The 21,026-nt window shown below is 38.8% G+C and overlaps 2 protein-coding genes across 5 annotated transcripts; one reads left to right on the top strand and one right to left on the bottom strand.

Annotated features, from left to right (window-relative positions):
- Positions 1-381: 381 nt before the first annotated feature.
- On the bottom strand, positions 382-10,384 carry scocb (short coiled-coil protein b). The gene is made up of 5 exons (XM_017474577.3): positions 10,107-10,384; positions 4,753-8,805; positions 4,009-4,078; positions 3,776-3,856; positions 382-3,406 (listed from the first exon to the last, which is right to left on the bottom strand). Exons 3-5 carry the CDS (start codon positions 4,025-4,027, stop codon positions 3,264-3,266), a joined length of 243 nt encoding a protein of 80 aa, XP_017330066.1. The 5' UTR covers positions 4,028-4,078; positions 4,753-8,805; positions 10,107-10,384; the 3' UTR covers positions 382-3,263.
- Positions 10,385-13,172: 2,788 nt separating this feature from the next.
- On the top strand, positions 13,173-20,980 carry setd7 (SET domain containing 7, histone lysine methyltransferase). 4 transcript variants are annotated; one of them, XM_017474181.3, is made up of 9 exons: positions 13,884-14,648; positions 15,311-15,440; positions 16,092-16,213; positions 16,461-16,662; positions 16,767-16,956; positions 17,684-17,765; positions 18,508-18,625; positions 19,284-19,441; positions 20,016-20,980. In XM_017474181.3, the coding sequence occupies exons 3-9, from the start codon at positions 16,119-16,121 to the stop codon at positions 20,215-20,217; spliced, it is 1,047 nt and encodes a 348-aa protein (XP_017329670.1). In that variant the 5' UTR covers positions 13,884-14,648; positions 15,311-15,440; positions 16,092-16,118; the 3' UTR covers positions 20,218-20,980. The 4 variants fall into 4 exon arrangements, with proteins under 4 accessions (XP_053538176.1, XP_017329668.1, XP_017329670.1 ...); XM_017474179.3 differs by lacking the exons at positions 13,884-14,648; positions 16,092-16,213 and adding an exon at positions 13,575-13,841; XM_017474180.3 differs by lacking the exon at positions 13,884-14,648 and having other exon boundaries at positions 14,655-15,440.
- Positions 20,981-21,026: the final 46 nt, after the last annotated feature.

Here is a 21,026-nt window from a genome sequence, read left to right on the forward strand (position 1 = left end):
TTACGTTTATTCATTTAGCAGACGCTTTTATCCAAAGCGACGTACAATACTTCAAATAAGGTTCGAAGACAAAGAGATTCCTAGCAAAACTCCTCTTGCCTTATTATGGGTTTACTTGATTTTGCTGCGGGTTTTTTCAAAAATTGCGATATAGATTTTTTTGGGTGTTTTTTTTTTTTGTTTGTTTGTTTGTTTGTTTTTTTTGCTAAAAACTACTTGCATTAGCAACACTGCAATAGCACGAAATAGTTCTGCACGTTCTTTTGCAGTGATGTCTGTTGGTAAATGAGACCTTTCAGCTGTACTCGTGCTCGACGCACGTGAATCGAAGCAGGCTTTGGCTGAATGAACGTTGTGATGACGTCACATGACGCGCCTCGGCCCAAATCTGGGGTAAATATGCGGTATTTTTTGAAACATTGCGAGCTCCTCGTGGGGGTGGCTTGATTTGAATGGACTGAATAATTGATTTTGTTTGATGTTTTTACTCAAAATGTTTTGTTGAACATTTGGAACCATGGAGAACTATGATGATCAGCATGACTCAAACGTTACGTCTTTAGTACTGTAAGAAAAAAAAATGACGAGGACGTCGAAGATCTCAATGAAGAATGACTTTGTTCCATAAAGTACATGAAGCACTTGATGTCAAAATGACGCTCGAACAATATTAGCTCAGACATTTCTCACGTTTATTAATTTAAGGATTAACAGTTGATCACTTTCCGTTTTCACATTATTAATCTCGTTACAGGTGTGTCCACCCGAATGGTAGGGAGATACGTATGTCAGATGTCTTTCTGAATAATTGTTGTCAGGTACACCTTGTTCAGGGATAGTTCTTCTTGTCCCACTGCCACGTCCATGCTATAAATGATTGACTGTCGCATCAGGTAGTATTATTCACACATTACTGAGATTGAGGTGATGTCTCCTTGTAATAATTAAACCTCTTTTTTTTCAGGGGTGGAGGGGGGGGGGGGGGGGCAACTTCTATTTCTTTTCTATCACAGTATGATATTTATTACAAAATCAATAAAGCAAAAAACTCCTGTTTTGTTTTGTGACTATTATTTCGTACTGTATTTCATTTGCTAATCCGCTTGAGACTCACTCTCCCCGGCTCGCCATTACTCCTGAGACATATTCTACCATTCTTGAAAGGTGAATTTTTTTTATTTATTTATATGTATAGCAATTTGAACAATAGCCATTGTCACTAAGAAGCTTAACAGAAATCCGGATGTAGATTTAGATCACTAACGAACGAACCGGATGTGACTTGAGAAGGCATAAGGAAGAAACATTAAGAGGAGGTAGACTCGAACCCGGGAACCTCGGAACCCAGGCACACCGGATTATAAATCATTACTCTTCAACAGCTGTATACTACCGTATTAACACTACCAAGTGTGTTTGAAATTCAGGATGTTCAGTACGAGTGGTTCTTTCTCTCTGGTTCAGTTTACTTTGGATTTCAAATCACGGCTTATTAGAATGAATTCTCCATTTGCATGTTAGTTTAAAAGCTCATTTGCATGGCACGGATTGTAAAGATCCCTTCAGCCTTGAGGCCTCCGTTTTCATAAGCAAGGTTTCATCTACAATACCAAAGGTTTTCCGGATTGTTCCTATGGGGAAGCTTTAAAATGTGCTGATGTAGAAGCATATTTTCACATTTCAGAAAGGTTTCGGCTATATCTTATTTTCTAAAACGCGCAAAGCATCAGGTATCAGACTCTATAATAAGTGTTTATAGCAAAAGGATGCATTATAGCCAGCAGCTCTATTTCACCGACGCTAAAAGAAAACAATAAAGCGTTCTTAGTTTGTCCTGATGGGAGAACCTTTAAAGGTTCTGTGCAGAATCCTTCAGCAGATGTCTTTTTAGACACTTCGTTTGTTTGGTTTCACACATTTATCACAAGCAAGGGTTTTTATTTGCACTCGATTGGTTTATTTTCACACGTAGGGCGTAGTGGTTTCGTTTTTCAGCTGTGATTTTCTCACAAAACGAATAGCTCGTTTTCAGATGTGATCAAACGTGGTGAAAACAAAGCATGTTGATTTAAACTTGTGCCCATCTGAAATGTGTGATTTATATATTTTTTTTTACATAAGGGGAACAGCAAGGCCAATTCTGTTGTTCTCGCTATACATTGAAGACATTTGGGTTCGAGGTCAAAAGATGAACATGAGACGATAGGATCAGAACTTCAGCTTTCATTTCCTCATATTCACATCTAGATCTGTTAAACAACTTAGAACATCGCACCATTTGTTTGAACCCACCGATTTTTTCAAATGATCAAAAATATTGGAACACGCGACCGATACGTGTTTCTTGCTGCCCATCAACAGCATTTCACCTTCTGAAGAGGAGACTGAAGGGACAAACTCTTCTGATCCATCATCTCATATCCATCTTTCGACCTCAAACAATATATAGCGAATACAACTGAATTGGCCTTGCTGCTCCAATACTTTCGGAGGAGACTGTAATCCATGTGTGTACCGTATACTTAATATATTAATGAGCACCAGATTTCAAATGAAAACATATGTTTATTAAAACAGGCACTAATAAGATCAAACAATGGTTAAATGTCTTAACTATTACACAAATGTTAAATACAGCTCAGGAATGTTGTGCGTGGACACAGCTGTAATGGAGGCCTGTTAAAACTCCTCAGTGAAAAGCACCAGGAGATCAGAAATGTTATTTCCCTGAACAGAAGTACCTGAATAACTCACTTAATTTATCCATTTACCTAAAACACATGGTGGCGGCACACAGCAGCTTCACAGGCACATTCACCACTGCTGTGTTCCCGAAAAGAGAAAAAAAACTAAAATAGCTTTTCTTTTTTTTTTTTAATTAAATTAGAAATTAAATAAATACAACATGAAATAGTAACAAAATGCAACACAAATGAATGCCATCAATAAATTAATGGAACTATTTAGCAGTGAAAGTTTTAATACCCTGCCCTAACATAAGGCAAAAATAATATTAAATATAAATGAAAAAAATTACTCCTATTGTCATAGAATACAACAGCTTCATGTATTAATAGGATATTTTTAGTCATGTGATATTAAGAGCAGATCAAAAGCAGCGCCGTAAACGTAACGTGTAACAGTGGTACCTTAGATAGCGTCTATACGTGGATAAAATTTAAAATAAAGTAAACGCGGGCATCCATGGCGGAGAGTTAATGGACTGTAACGGACCCGTCCAGGGGGAAGTCAGGAAGCCTCCCTTACTTCCGTTTGCTTTTGGAGTCAGTGGTCTGAAAGACGCTGGAGGCAGACATGAGGTTCTCGATGTACTGACCCAGAACTTGGTTCTCGGACTTGAGCTTGAGGTTTTCCTCTTTCACGGCGTCCACTCGTGCCGAGAGATCTGATAAACACAAAGCAACACATGCTTAAAGACGGATAATTGTTCCACGACTATCTGTGCTTCCAACTTTTTTGAAGAAGAAACAAATATCAGTGTGATGCTCAGGTGTCCACAATATTTTTGGCCATATAGTGTACTCTGTCTGACCGAACACCGATGGATAAACTTACTATTTACATATATATATGCAAAAATTATGCAAGATTCTTCCAAAACACTTGAAGCTGACAGATGAGAGATCACTCATCACAGTGCTATTACATAACAGGATATGTGACATATTAAACACTCGTTTTATGCTTGAATAGGCCTTTAACTTGACCATTTGAGACTGTTAAGCACCGTGTGAAACCTGCGATGTTGTTTTACCCTCGAGAGTGTTCTGCAGCTCCAGCACCTGGCTTATGAGCCTCGTTTTCTCCTCCAACTCCACCTGATTTTCCAGGTCACCTGAAACACAGAGCGTCTCTGAGAGCACAATCATGTCTTCCATCCTATATGTATGTAAATACCCTGAGAAACACTTACGGATAGGCCAGTTTCGTTAACTTTCGAAACATACCGTAGGTATAATGTTATAATATGCTTAGTGACTTTCTTACCATCCACATCAGAGTTCATGGTGAAATAATCGTCTTCCTTTTTGGGATGCAGGGCTGCGGCTCAGGTGCACTGAAAATTACACAAAAGATACATTCATTCATTCATTTATATTTATTTGTTTGTTTGTTTGTTGATTTATTTATTTCACTAATCTTTTTTGAGATATGGATGTTTCATTCCTTATTAAAATGAAGTATGTAATATAGTAAACCATCACTCGACGTCATAGTGGAAATAGCTGAGCATAATTATAATTAGAGTTCAGTTTGCTAGCTAAGACGCTAACCGTTTCTAGCGCCCAGATTTCCTGCGCTGGGATTGGTTACTCGGCATATTTGACAGCACGGTATCCAATAAGAGGACAGCTCGTGATATGACCTACCAATCGTACCAAAGAAGGCGGGATTTTTCGAAAAACAAAGCCGGGGGGGGTCTTTTTATTCAACGCCCAAACCAAAAAGCCATTACTTGGCCTCTAATAGTGGCTGATTTTAGGATATAAATGACATAATGGTAATAATTTTGGGGGGAAATGTTCATATGCTATCCTCTGAACACTTTGCATCCGACTAACCGCTAACTAGCACAAGCTAACTAGCTAGCTCAGAGCAGAACGGCGCAAACAGTTGACCTGCTAAACAGTGCGAGGAGGGTTTCATCACTAAGATGTGCATTAAATAAATAAAAAAGATGTGCAAAATCTTCACCACTGGGATAAAAAATAACGATGAATGCATACTCACCAAATCAAGAGATTCAAATGGATCAGAGGGTGTCTGATCAGAGGCTCAGGCTGCTGTACAAGCCTATAGCAGGGTTGCCAGTTGCTTAATAAACATACATATTAATCCACTTCCAAAACCCTACACTGATATACAATACATTTGCAAAAATATCACAATATTTCAAAATAACATTATACAACACATAATGAATGAAGTGTTATTAAAATCCTACACTTATCCTAGATAGTTCTAAAGGTTCTAAAACTTGTATGCAATACAGCACTTTGGAACACACTGTAGGAAATTAATCAACATCACCCCATGTCCCAGAATGTTTTATTCCTTTTATACCACAGCAATGTCAATGATATTTTTTAATTCGTTAAAGAACAACAGATTATACTTTTATCCGTTGATATTTACTTTTAATGTTGTGGAATGTCTGCAGCACGTACACCTCAGATCTCCAGGGTCGGGGGTTCGATTCCCGTCGCAGCCCTGTGTGCGCGGAGTTTGCATGTTCTCCCCATGCTGTGGGGGTTTCCTCCGGGTACTCCGGTTTCCTCCCCCAGTCCAAAGACATGCATGGTAGGTCAATTGGCATGTCCGTAGAGTATGAATGGGTGTGTGAGTGTGTATGTGATTGTGCCCTGCGATGGATTGGCACCCTGTCCAAGGTGTACCCCGCCTTGTGCCCGATGTTCCCTGGGTTGGCTCCAGGTTCCCCAAGACCCTGTAGGATAAGTGGTATAAAAAATGGATAGATGGATGGAATGTCCACAAGACAAGCTAGTTTCTCTTATCGCTCACATTATAACCACTATAAACAGTTGTTTCCTTCACCAGAAGAATTTCCAGTGTGAAACGTCCACCAAATTATACAAATAACTCACCATACTTTTAAAAAATTAAAGTTACATTTAATGTTATGAAGCAGCCTCAAGTCAAGATAGTTCCTGTTATCACTTACGTACATTATAGCAGCTCTAAATAGTCGTTCCCTCACCGCCTTTCTGTTTTCTCATTCTTGTCATATTATCGACAAACAGCAAAGTGAAAACCCCTCTGTCCTGAAGACTTTCTCATGTCCGAAAACTTACTGACTGTTAAAAAACACTGGAGACTCCTTCCATAAATGTTAAATAAACATCTCCTTAGAATTAACAATTACACCTCGTTGTTACGTAACAACACATTTTTAATCCATTTATTAGTTAATAGGTTTAGTTTATGAAAGAGATCTTAGTATAGAAATGTTAATGTATTTGAACAAGCATCTTAATATAAACCTCTGATTTGCCTTGCAGTCAGCACTACTGTTAACCCATGTCAGGCAACAATCACAACATTTCTTTTTATTAAAATGGTTGCATTTTGCTCTCAAATGAATACTACATGCAGGGCTCTACGCTAACAATTTCTTTTAGGAGCACTTGTGCTCCAAATTACAAAAATTTAGGAGCACAGTCAAAAATTTAGGAGCACCGTTGAAGTTTAGTTTGTTTTTGTTTTTTTGTTTGTTTTTTAGAGATGGTAACATTAATGTGCCACAGTATAACACACAAGTATGCATGAGAAAACTTGAGCTGGTCAATTATGACAGAATTTAGGAACATAATGTGAGCCATGACTAATTAATTTACCTTCTGACAAACTAAATGTAATATTTTCAGTTAATTTTACAGGCTGTTTGCAAAAAAAAAAAAAAAAAAAAAACGTTAACCTGTTCCACCTTCTAAACAAATACAATAAACCTCAATGTTCAGTGTTTGAAGTCTGCTCCTCTTAAATATATCTAAAGCGACACTATTAGACCTTTCCCACTGTCATGGTTCTGGGCTGGAGTCAGTTCTCGAGCCGCTCTGTGTATATTGTGTATATATCTGAATAATCTCATATAGGATGTGATTGGGTGAGTTCATTTACCCGTCAGATGCAAAGCGCTTTAGTTTAATGGTGTTCATTACTGCTCCAATGCTCCGATCAGGATTTTTACGACCGATACCGATCCAGACACCAATCTTTTTTTATTTAAGCTTTAATCAGGAGGTCTGTCATAAACAGTTAAATATAAGCTCCCTGCTCATGGTCACTGTTAATTGAGTTTAAATAATAGCAATGAGAAATACTGTTGGTTAATTGATAAATAAACAAGCATAAAATATTTATTTTTAAATATCTTAAACAATAAAGAGTCCTAATTCAAAGTAGACTAACACAAAAATGATCCATGTTAGGAAAAAGGCTAATAGCTTTCTAAGGAGATAGCGAACTAAGCTTAATGTCAAATTGATATTAAATGCAACCCATAGTAATTAAACATTATTTCATTTCTCATTTTACCATTTACCATTATACATTTACCATTTTATTGATATTTTATGAAGTTGTTATAATATCTATTTTTAATATTAAATTCTTTATTTATAACTAAGCACATTTTCTGTCTTTACATTTTATTAGTTTTCTGTTTGTTTGTTTGTTTGTTTATCAGTTTTAGATCGGTTCTCCAGTACAGTGTTGCCATGTCTGCTGATAATATTGTGTTTTTTAGAGGATTAAATCAAACCAAACCAAGGAAACTGGAGTTGACTTTTCTAGTGATATCTGGCAACCCTGAGTTTAAATAAAGTGAATGCGCTATTAGAGCTAGTGAAGGAGAGCGGCAGTGTACTGTATGTTTACAGACTAAACTGTTGCTACTCTTGATTATGATTGATAAGGAATTATTTAATAAAGAATTTTGAATTAAAACCCACCTTGTAGCGTTAACCTTATTATTAATTTACCGCTGTCTCTACACGAGCAGGTCATTCAGCGGGATCAATAAAGATGGCGGTTTGAGAGAAGCAGATGATGTACAGAGGTACTTGTCATCATAAAGGTTTCTCTGCAGTATTTCCACACTTGTTCGGTTGAATGAGGTGATGAAAAGCATTGTGAAAGTAACTGTTGCACGGTGTAGATGCATTTTGGAGTTTAAGTTTTTATTCCGATTGATTTATACCAGTGGTTTTCAAAGTGGGGGCCCCCTTTGGGGCCGCCAGGGGGTGCCCGGGGGGCCTCAACAATTTGGTGTGCCCATCCCTTCCAATAGTATGTTTTCTCTTTCTCACTCTCAGACAACAGACACACACACACACACAATCAATTCCTAATGTAATGTAATGTAAAGATGTAAGATGTAAATATTAATAAAAAAGGCAGGATATATTCAGAAGTCTGTATTTTTAATGCATTTTAAAGACATCTTGCAAAAGGGGGGCCTCGGTCAAATGTTAATGCCATTTGGGGGACCTTGCCCTGGAAAAGTTTGGGAACCCCTGTATTATACAACTCGCACTGGTGCTCCTAAATATTTATTCACAGTTGCACAAAGAACTTTTCAGTCTCAAATGCGAGTGAAATGGTCTCACTGTAGAGCCCTGTTATAGTATGATACATCTGCAGCGTTTTTTATTTTTATTATGATCCAATGAACTAGGGTCCTCTATTTGTATCGAAAACTCAATATTCAGATCAGTGTTCGTTCTCAGTGTCGAATACCCAGTTTCTGTGAGAAAGTCCTCTAAGGTCAGCTCCCTGATAATCATAATGAGGCCCCTGCTGATGCAGTACGTGGCTTCCTTGTTGAAATCTGCACGATCACTGTGCTCAGTTACATAGACTTTGTCAAAACAGTCATCATCAACGCTGACTATGATGCGGTCCATATTGCGGTCGCAGTCATCACGGTTTTTGATATAATCCTTTTGAACGTAATCTGGCAGCTCCTGTGCTCCTGCTCTGCTCAGATTGCCCACCTCGTAGTAGTCAAGCTCCACCTCAGGCAGGAGTTTTTCACCGTTTCTGTCATTTCTGTTTTCAAAAAGGTGGAAACCAAAATGTCCTTCTTCTGGATCGTACTGCCAGGACATCTTATTGTAGACATCAAAATTCAGACATTCTTTAGCAAACCAGTAAAGCAGCTTGAGTCTGTGTCTCGGATAAGGTTTACCAAATCTAGTCTCCCCCAGCCTCTTCAGTTCATTAAGAGTTGGTGGTTTGGGCATGGTGTCTCCTTCTTAGGATCTATAAAGAAAACATTCCATATGCAGAGTGTAAAAATTTCATGTCACAAAGTTACAGCTTTCCCTCTGACTGTTACAAATTACTGACATTGGAGACTCCTTCCATTAGTGTTAAATAAAGGTCTCCTTACAGAAAATGTCAATAGATCACAAGGATATATCAGTACATATAAATCCAGGAGTACTGAACCTCGTGTGGTACAACAACCAGGAAATACATTATAGTTTTCACAGGAAGTCTGAGCATCCACTGAATTGTTTTCAGTGGCAATTACAGTCTTAAAGCTATCATAGCAAAACTGTTCATATGACTTGTAGTCCAAAGCCATCTTCATGGTTTTTAAGTGGTACCATCCTCAGTAATCTCACTGATCTTTAGGATGTCCGTGTGGGGCCATCCTCAGCCACGGAGCGATTTCCACCCTGTCAACAAAAAAACTGACCTTTTTCTATTTTACTTTGTTTACGATTTCATTTTGTGACGTACAAAGAAACACGAGTTGCTTTTCAATTTCGTTGTTGTTTAATTTGTTCGGTTACTGACTCAAAAATCGGATGACCAAGAAGTAAACAGACCTATACCAACCTCTATCTTCATTTTCTTCTTATTTAATAGGTAAATAAATACGTTATTGATCGTGTAACAATCACTGTTCTTGTTTTGTTGAATAATGACATACATTTGAGAGGGGAAAAAAAACAAAAAAAACAGCCAAAGGCATTACATCACAGAGATTTTCAGTATTATATCGTTATTACCTAGAAACACTTTCAATATTACAAGCCTTACTTTAATCTTAACAACAACGACTTTATCGATTTCATTTTTTAAAAATGCATTTTTGAATAATGAGTATCACGTGTGTTGGCTTTTGAACTGATTACGTAATATAGTCGAGATTATGTAGAGGACTTTTACTTTGGAGCTACAAAAATATCAGGAGGTATTCGAAAACAAGAAAGAAAAAAAGGGTGTAAGGCACCAAAATGTACACAGATGAAATTCAGTTGTTCAGATGCTCACAGGCATTACAGGACTGAGTACATTTTATTGATCATGTTGTTCAAAGAGATACGGCCTGTACAGTGTAAAGAATAAACCAAAATTCCCTGGCATTTACCCTCGTATGTGTCTCTAACTGCTCTTACTGTATCTTCAGCTCTATTTTTGACGAAAATATTACTCTAGAATGATAGTAATGATATATAAATGTAGTCTTATAATAAAACAATCAGATCTAAACACAAACTCAATGTGTAATGTTAAACTCAAAAGAAATGACATCATCATTTTAAACTTACTTTCTACGGAGTTGTAGACTATCTCTTCTAAACAGCAACAAGCAAATAGTTCGAGGTCCCGAAATGAGAGATCAGGAGAGCAAGAGCTGTGTTATGAACTCCTCCAGGACTGAAGGTCGGTTTTTGTTTTTTAACCAGGAATCCGTTCTTAGTTGCCAGGATCCACCCACCAGTTCATCACAAAAGGCTAAAAAAATGTGATGTGGCTTTCTTACAACATGTGTTAACTTCTCAAGAAACAGAAACTGATCCGGACTGGAGACCGTGGGCGTGTCCAAGTTAACTTCTGTCCACATGCACAAACAGTTCTCTCTTGTTTTTCCCTGTCTACAGTGCATCCGGAAAGTATTCACAGCACTTCACTTTTTTTTTTCATTATTTTGTTTTGTTACAGCCTTATTCCAAAATGGATTCAATTAATTATTTTCCTAAAAATTCTACAAACAATACCCCATAATGACAACGTGAAAGAAGTTTGTTGGGAATCTTTGCAAATTTATTAAAAACAAACAAACAAAAAAAAAGCAGGTGAAAACCTGGCCAGCAGGAGCCATCTCTGCTCTTCTGGACTGTTTTGAGCACACTGACTGGGACATGGTCAGAGGGGCTGCAACTGACATTGGGGTCTTCCCTCCATCATAGACATTTACACCACACGCTGCATCCGCAAAAATCCACCAGCATTTTGGATGACCCACACACCCCACACACCCCACACACACACTCTTCACCCTCCTGCTGTCTGGAAAAAGGTACCGAAGCAGTCGGGCCCTCACAACCAGACTGTGTAACAGCTTCTTCCCCCAAGCCATCAGACTCCTCAATACTCAGAGACTGGACTGATATACGCACACACACACACCATGAACTGAACACCATCCAACTCCCATTGAAATATTTGCACATTCCTGCATTATGCTTTACTGTATTATAACAAATATAGTATCTAATTTATTGTCACTATATACACTTTACATACACTTTACCTGACTGTTATAACTATAACTGCTATGTCCATATTTGGTATAAGCTAATTTGTTGAATACTCAGTCTTAGCATGTTATGTTTACATTTACACCATTGTTAAATTATAATGTTACTCTTTGGCACCTATCTTCTGCACTACCTGCGCTACACTTCCACACTAGAACTGTGTACTGTTCGGCGCTACACTGTCACTCACTCTGCCTATTGCCCTGTTTTAGTAGTATTGTACTGTCCTGTGTTGTTGGCACACGTCTGCACGTGCACTTTATGTAGAATGTTTGTGGATCTTATTAGTTCTGAGTCTCATGTGGTTTAGTGTGTTGTTTTGTGTAACATCGTGGTCCTAGAGGAACGTTGTTTCATTTCACGGTGTACTGTACCAACTGTACTGTATATGGCTAAAATGACAATAAAACCACTTGAACTTGAACTTGAACATGGTCTTACTTGTATGGCCAACGTATATGAAGGGTACAGTTCAGTCATGTATTTAAATACCTGTACACTTTGTGTAAGTTTTATCATTCATCATTTATAACCAGAGTTTAAAGTATGATACATCTGCAGCAGTTTTCATATTCATTATGATGAACAATAACATACATTTGAGAGAGATAGAGAGAGAGAGAGAGAGAGAGAGAGAGAGTTATATAATAAGCTGATTTAAAATGAATAGAAATATATATATTTTTTAAAACATTTTCACACTTTATTCCAAGTAAAAGAACATAAGGTTTTAAAGGTTTTAAACTCTATTCAGGTGATTAAGCAGAGTGGTAAAACATTATATAAATTCTTTTCCGGTTACTAGCATCAGCTGGAAGCAAGATCAATTAATTAGTCAGTGTTGACTATAATGTTCAGACAAGAAAAGAAAAAAAACAGAAAAAAACAGCCAAAGGCATTACGTCACAGAGATTTTCAGTATTATATCGTTATTACCTAGAAACACTTTAAATATTAAAAGCCTTACAGTAATAATCAAGTAGTTCGAGGTCCAGGGTGTAACGCAGAGTTCCATCTTCTCAGCAAGTGAAATGAAAGTTCAGGAGAGCAAGAGCTGTGTTATGAACGGCTCCAGGATTGATGATCGGTTTTTGTTTTTTAAACAGGAAACTTCTCAGGAAATAGTCTATGCTGTTTGCCAATCGCCTGACCATTCTAAATAAAATTTTTACCATACCTGCAGATGCACCCTTCCCTGCCACCTGACAGTGACTACGTTTACATGGACAGCGGTAATCTAATTATTGACCTTATTCTGAATAAGACAATATTCTGATTAAGGTGTTTACATGAGTCGCTTTTAGAATATTCCTTTCATGTTCCTGTTTTACGTGTTATAGAACATAGATCGATTAACGGCACACGTCATTACGTCCCCACGCCACGCCATCCGACGTCCCTCCAGAATTTCACGTATTGACATACAGTTCGTCTTCGTTATGGGACCGTATACAGTTTTGGGTGTTACATTTTTAATTTTATGAAAGCTTCAAGTGCGGTTAATTATTTGTCATGCTGTACGTGCTAATAGACGACTGCTTGAAGCCGTGGGCTGCGTCCCAAACCGCGTACTTACATACTATATAGTATATAGAAATACATGTATTTCGCCTACTAAATAGCAGGTAAGTACGAGGTTTGGGACGCAGCTGTGCTCTTGTTTGCCGTCAAACGGTTGAGCACTGCCGTGTGTGTACGTGTCCTGTCGCAGAATGCGGTGAAAACTCCCACACAACGTTAATAGTGTGATTAAGGTGTGTACATGTCTCTCTCTCTCTCTCTCTCTCTCTCTCTCTCTCTCTCTCTCTCTCTATATATATATATATATATATATATATATATATATATATATATATATATATATATATAATCAATTCTTCTTCCCATGATCTTCAGGAAATTTGGACCTTTCTGGTGAATAGTGACTGGTGGAATATACCAAATATTTGACGGGGGTGGACGTGTTCAGGTAACAAGGCTGAGTGAATGCTTTGGGACGCAAAAATGTCCCTTTTTCATAACCTAAAGACAATTGAACCATCTGATGTTGCATGGATTTGCTAAAAGTAATAAGTATATTAAGGTTTTTAAGTATTTTAACGATGTTGTGTAGTTACATGCTCAGAGTGGGCTGGGGCGGGCAAAAATACTGTTTTCACAGTGCTGTAGGTTTTATTAGTTTTAGGTTATTCAGGTTGTTGTGAATGACGCGTTATATCTGTATTTAAAATATGTTTTATTTGTAAGTGTAATGTCAGTGGAGCCTAGAAGTGGAATCGTCTTTGTATAAAGTGGGTTTATGTGTGTGTGTGTGTGTGTGTGCGTGTGTATGTGGGGTTTAGGGGGTTAACCCTGACCTCATCAAAATCGCCGATATCAATAGCATTCGTCATCCAAAGTGTGGTCTGGGTATGACGTGTAGATCGTCGCGCGCTGTCTTCCTGTCAGCGCGAGCCGAGTGATTTCAGTTCCTCTCACAGCGCTGTCCATTCAACATCCGGGGAATTTTGTGCTGTGCTTGCGCATTGGAACGACACTTGACATGGCGGCTATAAAAGTAAAGTGCGCGTGCACGCTGTGACAAACGGTTTTTTTCCCCCCTCTCTGGTGTGAGACTAAAACAAAAGCTTTTTTAAAAAAAATATATATATATTTTAAATATATATATTTATCACCTTGACGAGAAACTGTTTAAATAAAAGATGGACAGCGACGACGACAATGTGGATGAGGTTTTAGAAGGTAATGTTATCATCCTTATGTACAAAATGCTAGTTAAAGCTATTTGTTTTGGTCATGTTTACAGTCAGGGCAACTTTTGATAAGTATGTCTGTGTATTATTATTAATATTAATATTATTAATAGTATTATCCATCTGTCTATCTATATTTTTATTATAACTTCAGTTAGAGGTTCAGCAGATAGATTCTTCAATGCTTTAACCCCATAATGACCTCATTTGCAACTTTGTGACGTCACAATGCCCCCATTATGGAAGCTTTGTGGACAAATAAAAAGCTGTAGCGCTACGTCTTTATTTCAACTTAATACCCGCAGCGCTGTCGAATTCACAAATCAGATAGCCCAGAAGGTGTTGATTAGTTTTTATCTGACAGTAGTTCTGGTGGTAATTCCTGGGTAAATCCTAGGTTTATATTAATCCACTCGTTCTAATATATATGTATACACACACACACGTACGTTATCGTTTCTATATGGGCATGGATGGCGGTACCTGCGTAATCTGCAAAACCTAATAATAAACGGTTTAAAAAGAAGAGAGAATGCCCGATCGATGTAGTCGCTATAGTGAAGCTTTGTGTATGTTTTTAAACATTGTAAAGGAAGGAGTCTCCAGTTTCAGCGCTGTGTAAGTAGTACAGTCAGTACGTTTTCTGGACTCCGAAACAGAGCAGTTTGCGCGTTGCGGTTTCTTGGTAAATATGACAACCTGTGTCTTTTTGTTTTGTTTTGTTTTTTGTCTTATTAACTTGAAGAGAGAAAAAAAAGAGGCTGGTGAGGGAACGGCTGTTTATAGCTGCTGTAACGTAAGTGATAATGGGAACTAACTTGGCTCCTGGACATTACACAACATTAAATGAAACTATAAATGGTGAAAAAAAAAAAGGTTAATACATTTAAATTTGTAAGCATAAAGTTATAAAACACTTAATGATGTGCGGTTATTTTCAGTATTAGAGATGAGTTCGGTTATTTGTGGACAGAGGCGATCTAAAGATTGCAAATAGCCCCTTTAATGCTTGGAATGACCGCTGACTTAGTGCCTGTAACAGGTACATACTTGTTACAGTGCCTAATCGACTTATTAAAACCTAGTGAGTATTTAGTGTATACTTTTGATAGATAATTTTATCCTTTTATCCAAGAAGCACACACTATATCTTAGTAAGGTTTGGAACGTTTCTCTCAGGGGTCCAGCTGTGGCTCTTTTGGCAGGTGTAGGATTTGATCTCACAACCTTTAGGTCACTAGGACAAGACCCTTAACCACTAGTAACACTTAACGTGTTCGTCTCTAATGAGTACGAAGCAGACATTCAGAAAACTAATCGTGAATCGTTCCCACTGAATGTTTCTGCTCTTTTAGGCTGAATAGTCCAGTGCGTGGGCAATTATACATCTATTTGATGGATTTGTGTATGTACGTGTGTGAGTTTTGTGTGCTGACCGGCCGTGTCGTGAGTCCACAGGCCCAGTAGACGATGACGGGCTCCCCCATGGCTTCTGTACCGTCGCCTACTCCTCCAGTGACCGCTTCGAAGGCCATTTTTTCCACGGAGAAAAGAATGGAAAGGGCAAATTCTTCTTTTTCGACGGCAGGTGCGAGACCACACGAGGCAACTCGGGGTTAAACATCACTTCCTGATGATTTACAGCACTGTGTTATTTTTGACACTTACACAAGCCTTCTCAGACATGATCATGACTCATATTTCAGATGAGTCAGAGTCTTACACAGACTCACACACACTCACGTACACACACAGACAGCGTCGCTGTTATTGGCGCGGTGTGAGTCTTATGTAATATATCTATATCTATATATATATATATATATATATATATATATATATATATATATATATGTATATGTGTGTGTATGTGTATATATATGTATTTACTGCTAGTCTGGCATTAACTCTTAATCATTCATTACAGGCAGGTCAAGAACCTTTGCTCTGTCTCACACTCACTGACTTCTTTTAAATTTCAGTAATATCCTGATATCATAACTCATCAAGCTGAGCTAAATAACTATATAATAAGGAGTAGTAAGACAAAAGAATGACATACAGTATAATCACACAAGTACTGTGCCCTCCACTAATATCGGGCCCTTTGGCAGTGTAGTATCACATTATATGTAGTATATTGCTGCGGTGTAGTATCGCACAAGTCTGTATCACTGTATAGTTTAAAAATAATTGTAGACATCATCCATGCGTTTTCCGTACCGCTTATCCTACACAGGGTCACTGGGAGATTGGAGCCAATCCCATGGGACTCGGGGTACATCCTGGACGAGGTGACAACCCATCACCATCACAATCGCACACTACGGACAATTCTGGAAATGTCAATCAGCCTAGAATGTACGTCTCTGGCGGGATTCGAACCCTCATCGTAGACATCAGTTCATTTAGTTCTAATAACTGAATAAGAATAGACGAATGTGTGTGTTCTTTGTCATGCACATCCAGTTTGAACACCACAATAGAACAATCACAGTTTTTTTTTCTATTTCACACCGTCATGCCTCCTGTTCCTGGACGTGCACGTCACGAATGGTTTAGTTAAAACGCCTTGTTTTTAAAAAAATCATTTTGCTTTCCCTTGCAGCACTCTAGATGGATCCTATGTGGACGATGTACTTCAGGGCCAGGGTGTGTACACTTACGAGGACGGCGGAGTGCTGTACGGCACCTACGTGGACGGAGAGCTCAACGGTCCCGCTCAGGAGTTCGACCCGGAAGGACGTCTGATCTTCAAGGGCCAGTACAAGGATAACATCCACTATGGCATCTGCTGGATTTACTACCCGGTACGTTTGACTGTGTGTTCGTGCAACGCTTGTAGAGCTTCTGTTTTATCCAGAAGCTATCTATCAGGTCTGACGGTCTATAATCAGACGGTCGTCGTGTGTAGGACCGAGGCTGCGTGGTGGGCGAGGTCAACGAGGACGGGGAGATGACGGGCAAAGCAGTGGCTTACGTTTACCCCGATGGACACACGGCTCTGTACGGGAGCTTTGTGGATGGGGAGCTCATCGAGGCCAGACTGGCCACGCTGACCAATCAGGAGAACGGCAGACCTCACTTCACCGTTCAGCCTGACAGTCAGTAACACCACACTCCCTTCAGCTCTCGTATTTCAGCTCGAAAACACCGAATCTGCAAATTGAATTGTATCCTAATGGAATATTTACCAGTTCGGCCATTTCGAATAGCGCAGACGGCCATTAGGTTCACTAAATCAGGACTATTAACTCACATGAGGTCACCATCAGACTCCTATAGGACACCTTTGAATCCCATTAGACAACCTTCACAAACACGGAATCGTATATCACCTCTTAAATCATCAAGCTCCATTATGTTGTGATATCAGATGATATATAAATCTGAACTAGCTATTACAAACCCCCGGGAACAGCAACCGGTTATTTATTTTATCAACATCTGTATTTTCATAACGTTTATTAATGTCCCGCCTTTAAAGCAGCACCTCGGAGACTCCTACAGGTGTGGTCTTGTTTTGTTTTTGTCCTCGTTGTATTGTTACCTGAGATTAAGCGTTTGCTTCAGTCTTAATTTTCACTAAATGTGGTGTACTGTACCTTCACGTAAACTTTTCATAACCACTAGCATAAATTACCGACTGTATAAACAACTCGAATGGGAATATTACAGTTTGGCTAATGCAAAAATGATTGTAAGTCAGAGCACCTCTTCTAATTTGTATGGCCTGGAAAAAACGATATTGGTTTACTAATATTATTGAAGGAAGGCAGACGTTTACAGCACTACTTGTTAAGACGTTTTCTCTTTGTCCTTGTCTCTCAGGTCCTGTTTACTCCTACGACAAATCCACTTCCTCCTGTATCGCTGCTCACAAAACACTGATCGACCCCTACGAGAGCCAGCGGTTGGTATAATCCAGAACCATCTAAATCTAATGAAACCATATATTATAGTCCAAGATAGATGACTTTTTTTTCAAATATAAATGACCCATTTGTAGGATTTTCACTGTTTTTGTTTTTTTTGCATCTGATTAGTCTAAATATGTGGTCATGGTGGCTTAGTGGTTAGCACATCTGCGATTCCTGCCACGGCCCTGTGTGCATGTAGTTTGCATGCTCTCCCCTGTGCTTTGGGGGTTTCCTCTGGGTACTCCAGTTTCCTCTCCCAGTCCAAAGACATGCCTTGTATGCTGATTAGCGTCTCTAAATTGTCCGTATTGTGTGAACATGTGGGAGTGTGTGTGCAGTTGTGCCCTGTGATGGGTTGGCACCCCGTCCAGGGTGACCCCTGCCTACCCCGTGCCCCGAGTCCTCTGGAATATACTCCAGGCTCCTCACGACCCTGTCGGATAAGTGGTATAGAAAATGGATGGAATGGTTTGTTTATGCATTTACTATGCATTTACTATGCATGTTATATTTGTGTATGTGTGTGTTATATATAGATAGATAGATAGATAGATAGATGGATGGATGGATATAGATAGATATATATAGATATAGATATGATTTATTTATTTTTTCAGTATATTAGTTATTCCTGCATGTTTATCGTTTGAATGGAGACACTTTGCTGATTATTGCGCTTCACACAAGTACACCGTGGATTAAACATACTCCTGGCTATGTGTGTGTTTACGACAGTGTGTACGTGGGGCAGTCGCTGATCTCTGGGGCAGGAGAAGGCCTGTTCGCCAAAACTGACGCAGACGCTGACACAGTCATGGCTTTTTACAATGGAGTACGCATCACACACTCCGAGGTGTGTTTGTGTGCGATTTTATGTCAGCATTCTACATTAAAATTTGTACATTTGACTTGTCAAGAAAGATATAACTATAATATATTAATATAAGTATCTATGAGTGTGTACCTGGGTCTGCAATTAAAATGTTTTGTTGTTGTTGTTGTTGTTGTTGTTTTTGTTTGTTTGTTTTTTTCCCCAAATAGCAGATTGAAAATGAAAACAGCCAAATGCTTATATGTTTTGTCCCCCCCCCAAACATTTAAAGATGCAGTTTGTCATATTTAAAAGTGTCTCTCAACCTGTATTAACCTACATTTAAAATATCAGAAATGATGTTTCGTGGTGAACATTTTAAAAAGAATAAATAAATCAAATCTTTGGAATATTGCGTAGTTTGGATCTCGATTCAGACTTCTATTTCCATTTTTCTAACCCAGAAATGATCTCCACTTTCAGCCAAAGCACAGCCATTTAGCGCTGTCCTTTAAAATGCAATGCACATGTGGTCATCGAGGGTAGGGGGTGATTTGTATTTTCATTACGGTTCTCCTCGCAGGCAGCAGGAGATCTTTAAAAATGACAAACTGCTCCTTTAAATATAATTGTTCTCTACACGTGTACTGATGAGGAGAATGAGTACTGTAATAATGTATCGTATGGTTTGGGTTGCCAGGTCGACGCCCGTGATTGGTCCCTGAACGGGAACACCATTTCGTTAGATGAAGACACAGTGATCGATGTTCCTGAACCCTTTAACCATACAGAGAATTACTGTGCATCGCTTGGACACAAAGCCAATCACTCATTTACCCCCAACTGCAAATACGACCCGTGAGTGTGAAAATGTCTCGTGTGGGAAAATAACGCAGCACGTGTTCAGCACTGTATCCTTAAGCCTCAAAAACATTCCTCTTTGTAGTTTGTTTAGATCTCCAACACGAACGTATGGTGATCGTAGTAACTTGTTAAAATGGTGCCATGACCCAGATTCAGGTGCTGGATTCCCAAGCAGATGTACAATTGTTTGCAAAAGTTTGCATCCCCCAGAGCAAAATCGACAGTAAAACAGCAGCCTGAAAAGATAGCCATGGCTATCTTCATATTTAGAAATTCGGACCCGGTTCTGTCGTCTTTGTCATTCCAGGAATATTCACATTGCTCACGTACATATGGTGTACTGCTTACTGCTTTTGGGTGTAGTATTTCAAATAGAGTCCGAAGCTATTACCGGATATTTCGCTCTTTCGCACCCGTAGCATACTTAATATTGTAATACTTTAATTATGTTCCAATACCCTTGAATCAACCCTGGGATTAGAAACCTTTTGGTTAAATTTACACTATTGTATTAGAAATGATATCTTCACCTTACATTTCTCTCCTTGTCTCTCTTGTTGTTTGTTAGGTTCGTTCATGCTCGCTTTGGTCCAATCAAATGCATCCGAACAATCCGAGCGGTTCAAAAAGACGAGGAACTCACAGTCGCTTACGGTTACGACCATGAACCTTCTGGGAAATCGGGTCCAGAGGCTCCAGACTGGTACAAACAGGAGCTACGTGAGTTTCAGGAAAGAGAAGCTGAAAGAAGAGTTAAGGACTCTTATTAACCCCACCCCCTTCCAAAAAAAACAAAACAAAACAAAGAACAACACCTAAATCTGCCTCTTTTACTGTCTTGCTCTTAGCTAAACAACTGTGTCTTTAATACTTCATCGTAATAGTATCATCATAACCTACTCTATTTATCATTCTCGACGGATTGGACGAGAAATGCTCGGCTTTTGCAGTATCTTGTTCTATAATATGAAGGTGCTACGACGTGTACAGATCTCAACACCTGTATCTGTCATGAATGCAGTAATATATCAAGCGACCGAAGCACAGCATGATGTGACTTATGACTCATCTGAAGTGAGAACTATGCACTACCGAACCCAGCAGGTGTTCTTTGTTGCTACGCGAACCTCTACAAGCACCGGCAATCTAGTCCATTAGTATGCGGTTTAACCCTCCCATAGCTATCGCCGTCGCAGTTTGTGTTTCAAACCCTCGCAGTGCAGTTATTACAGTTAGCATTGTCTCCTCAGTCTACCTGCACCGAGAGTGAACCGCAACACTAGATTCTACTTATTCTACTTTCAGAACAGTATTAGAACTGCTCATGCACTGTAAATGTTTCATTTGAAACCTTTTTGTTTTAAATCAGTAAGAGGAAAAGTGTGAAAGTGCGTTATGTGTGTGTGTGTGTTTGTGTGGGTGAGAGAGAGAGAGACAGTGGAATGAGTAGCAGATCACAATAAGAAATTAATTCAGGTCTTTGATATGTAGAATCTCTAATCCAGGATTTATCAATAAAACATTAAAACCTGACTGTCACTGTTTTCCTTTTATAGTAATGTAAGTATTACATGTGCAT

This window comes from Ictalurus punctatus, chromosome 8, assembly GCF_001660625.3.
Source record: "Ictalurus punctatus breed USDA103 chromosome 8, Coco_2.0, whole genome shotgun sequence".
Lineage (NCBI taxonomy): Eukaryota > Metazoa > Chordata > Actinopteri > Siluriformes > Ictaluridae > Ictalurus > Ictalurus punctatus.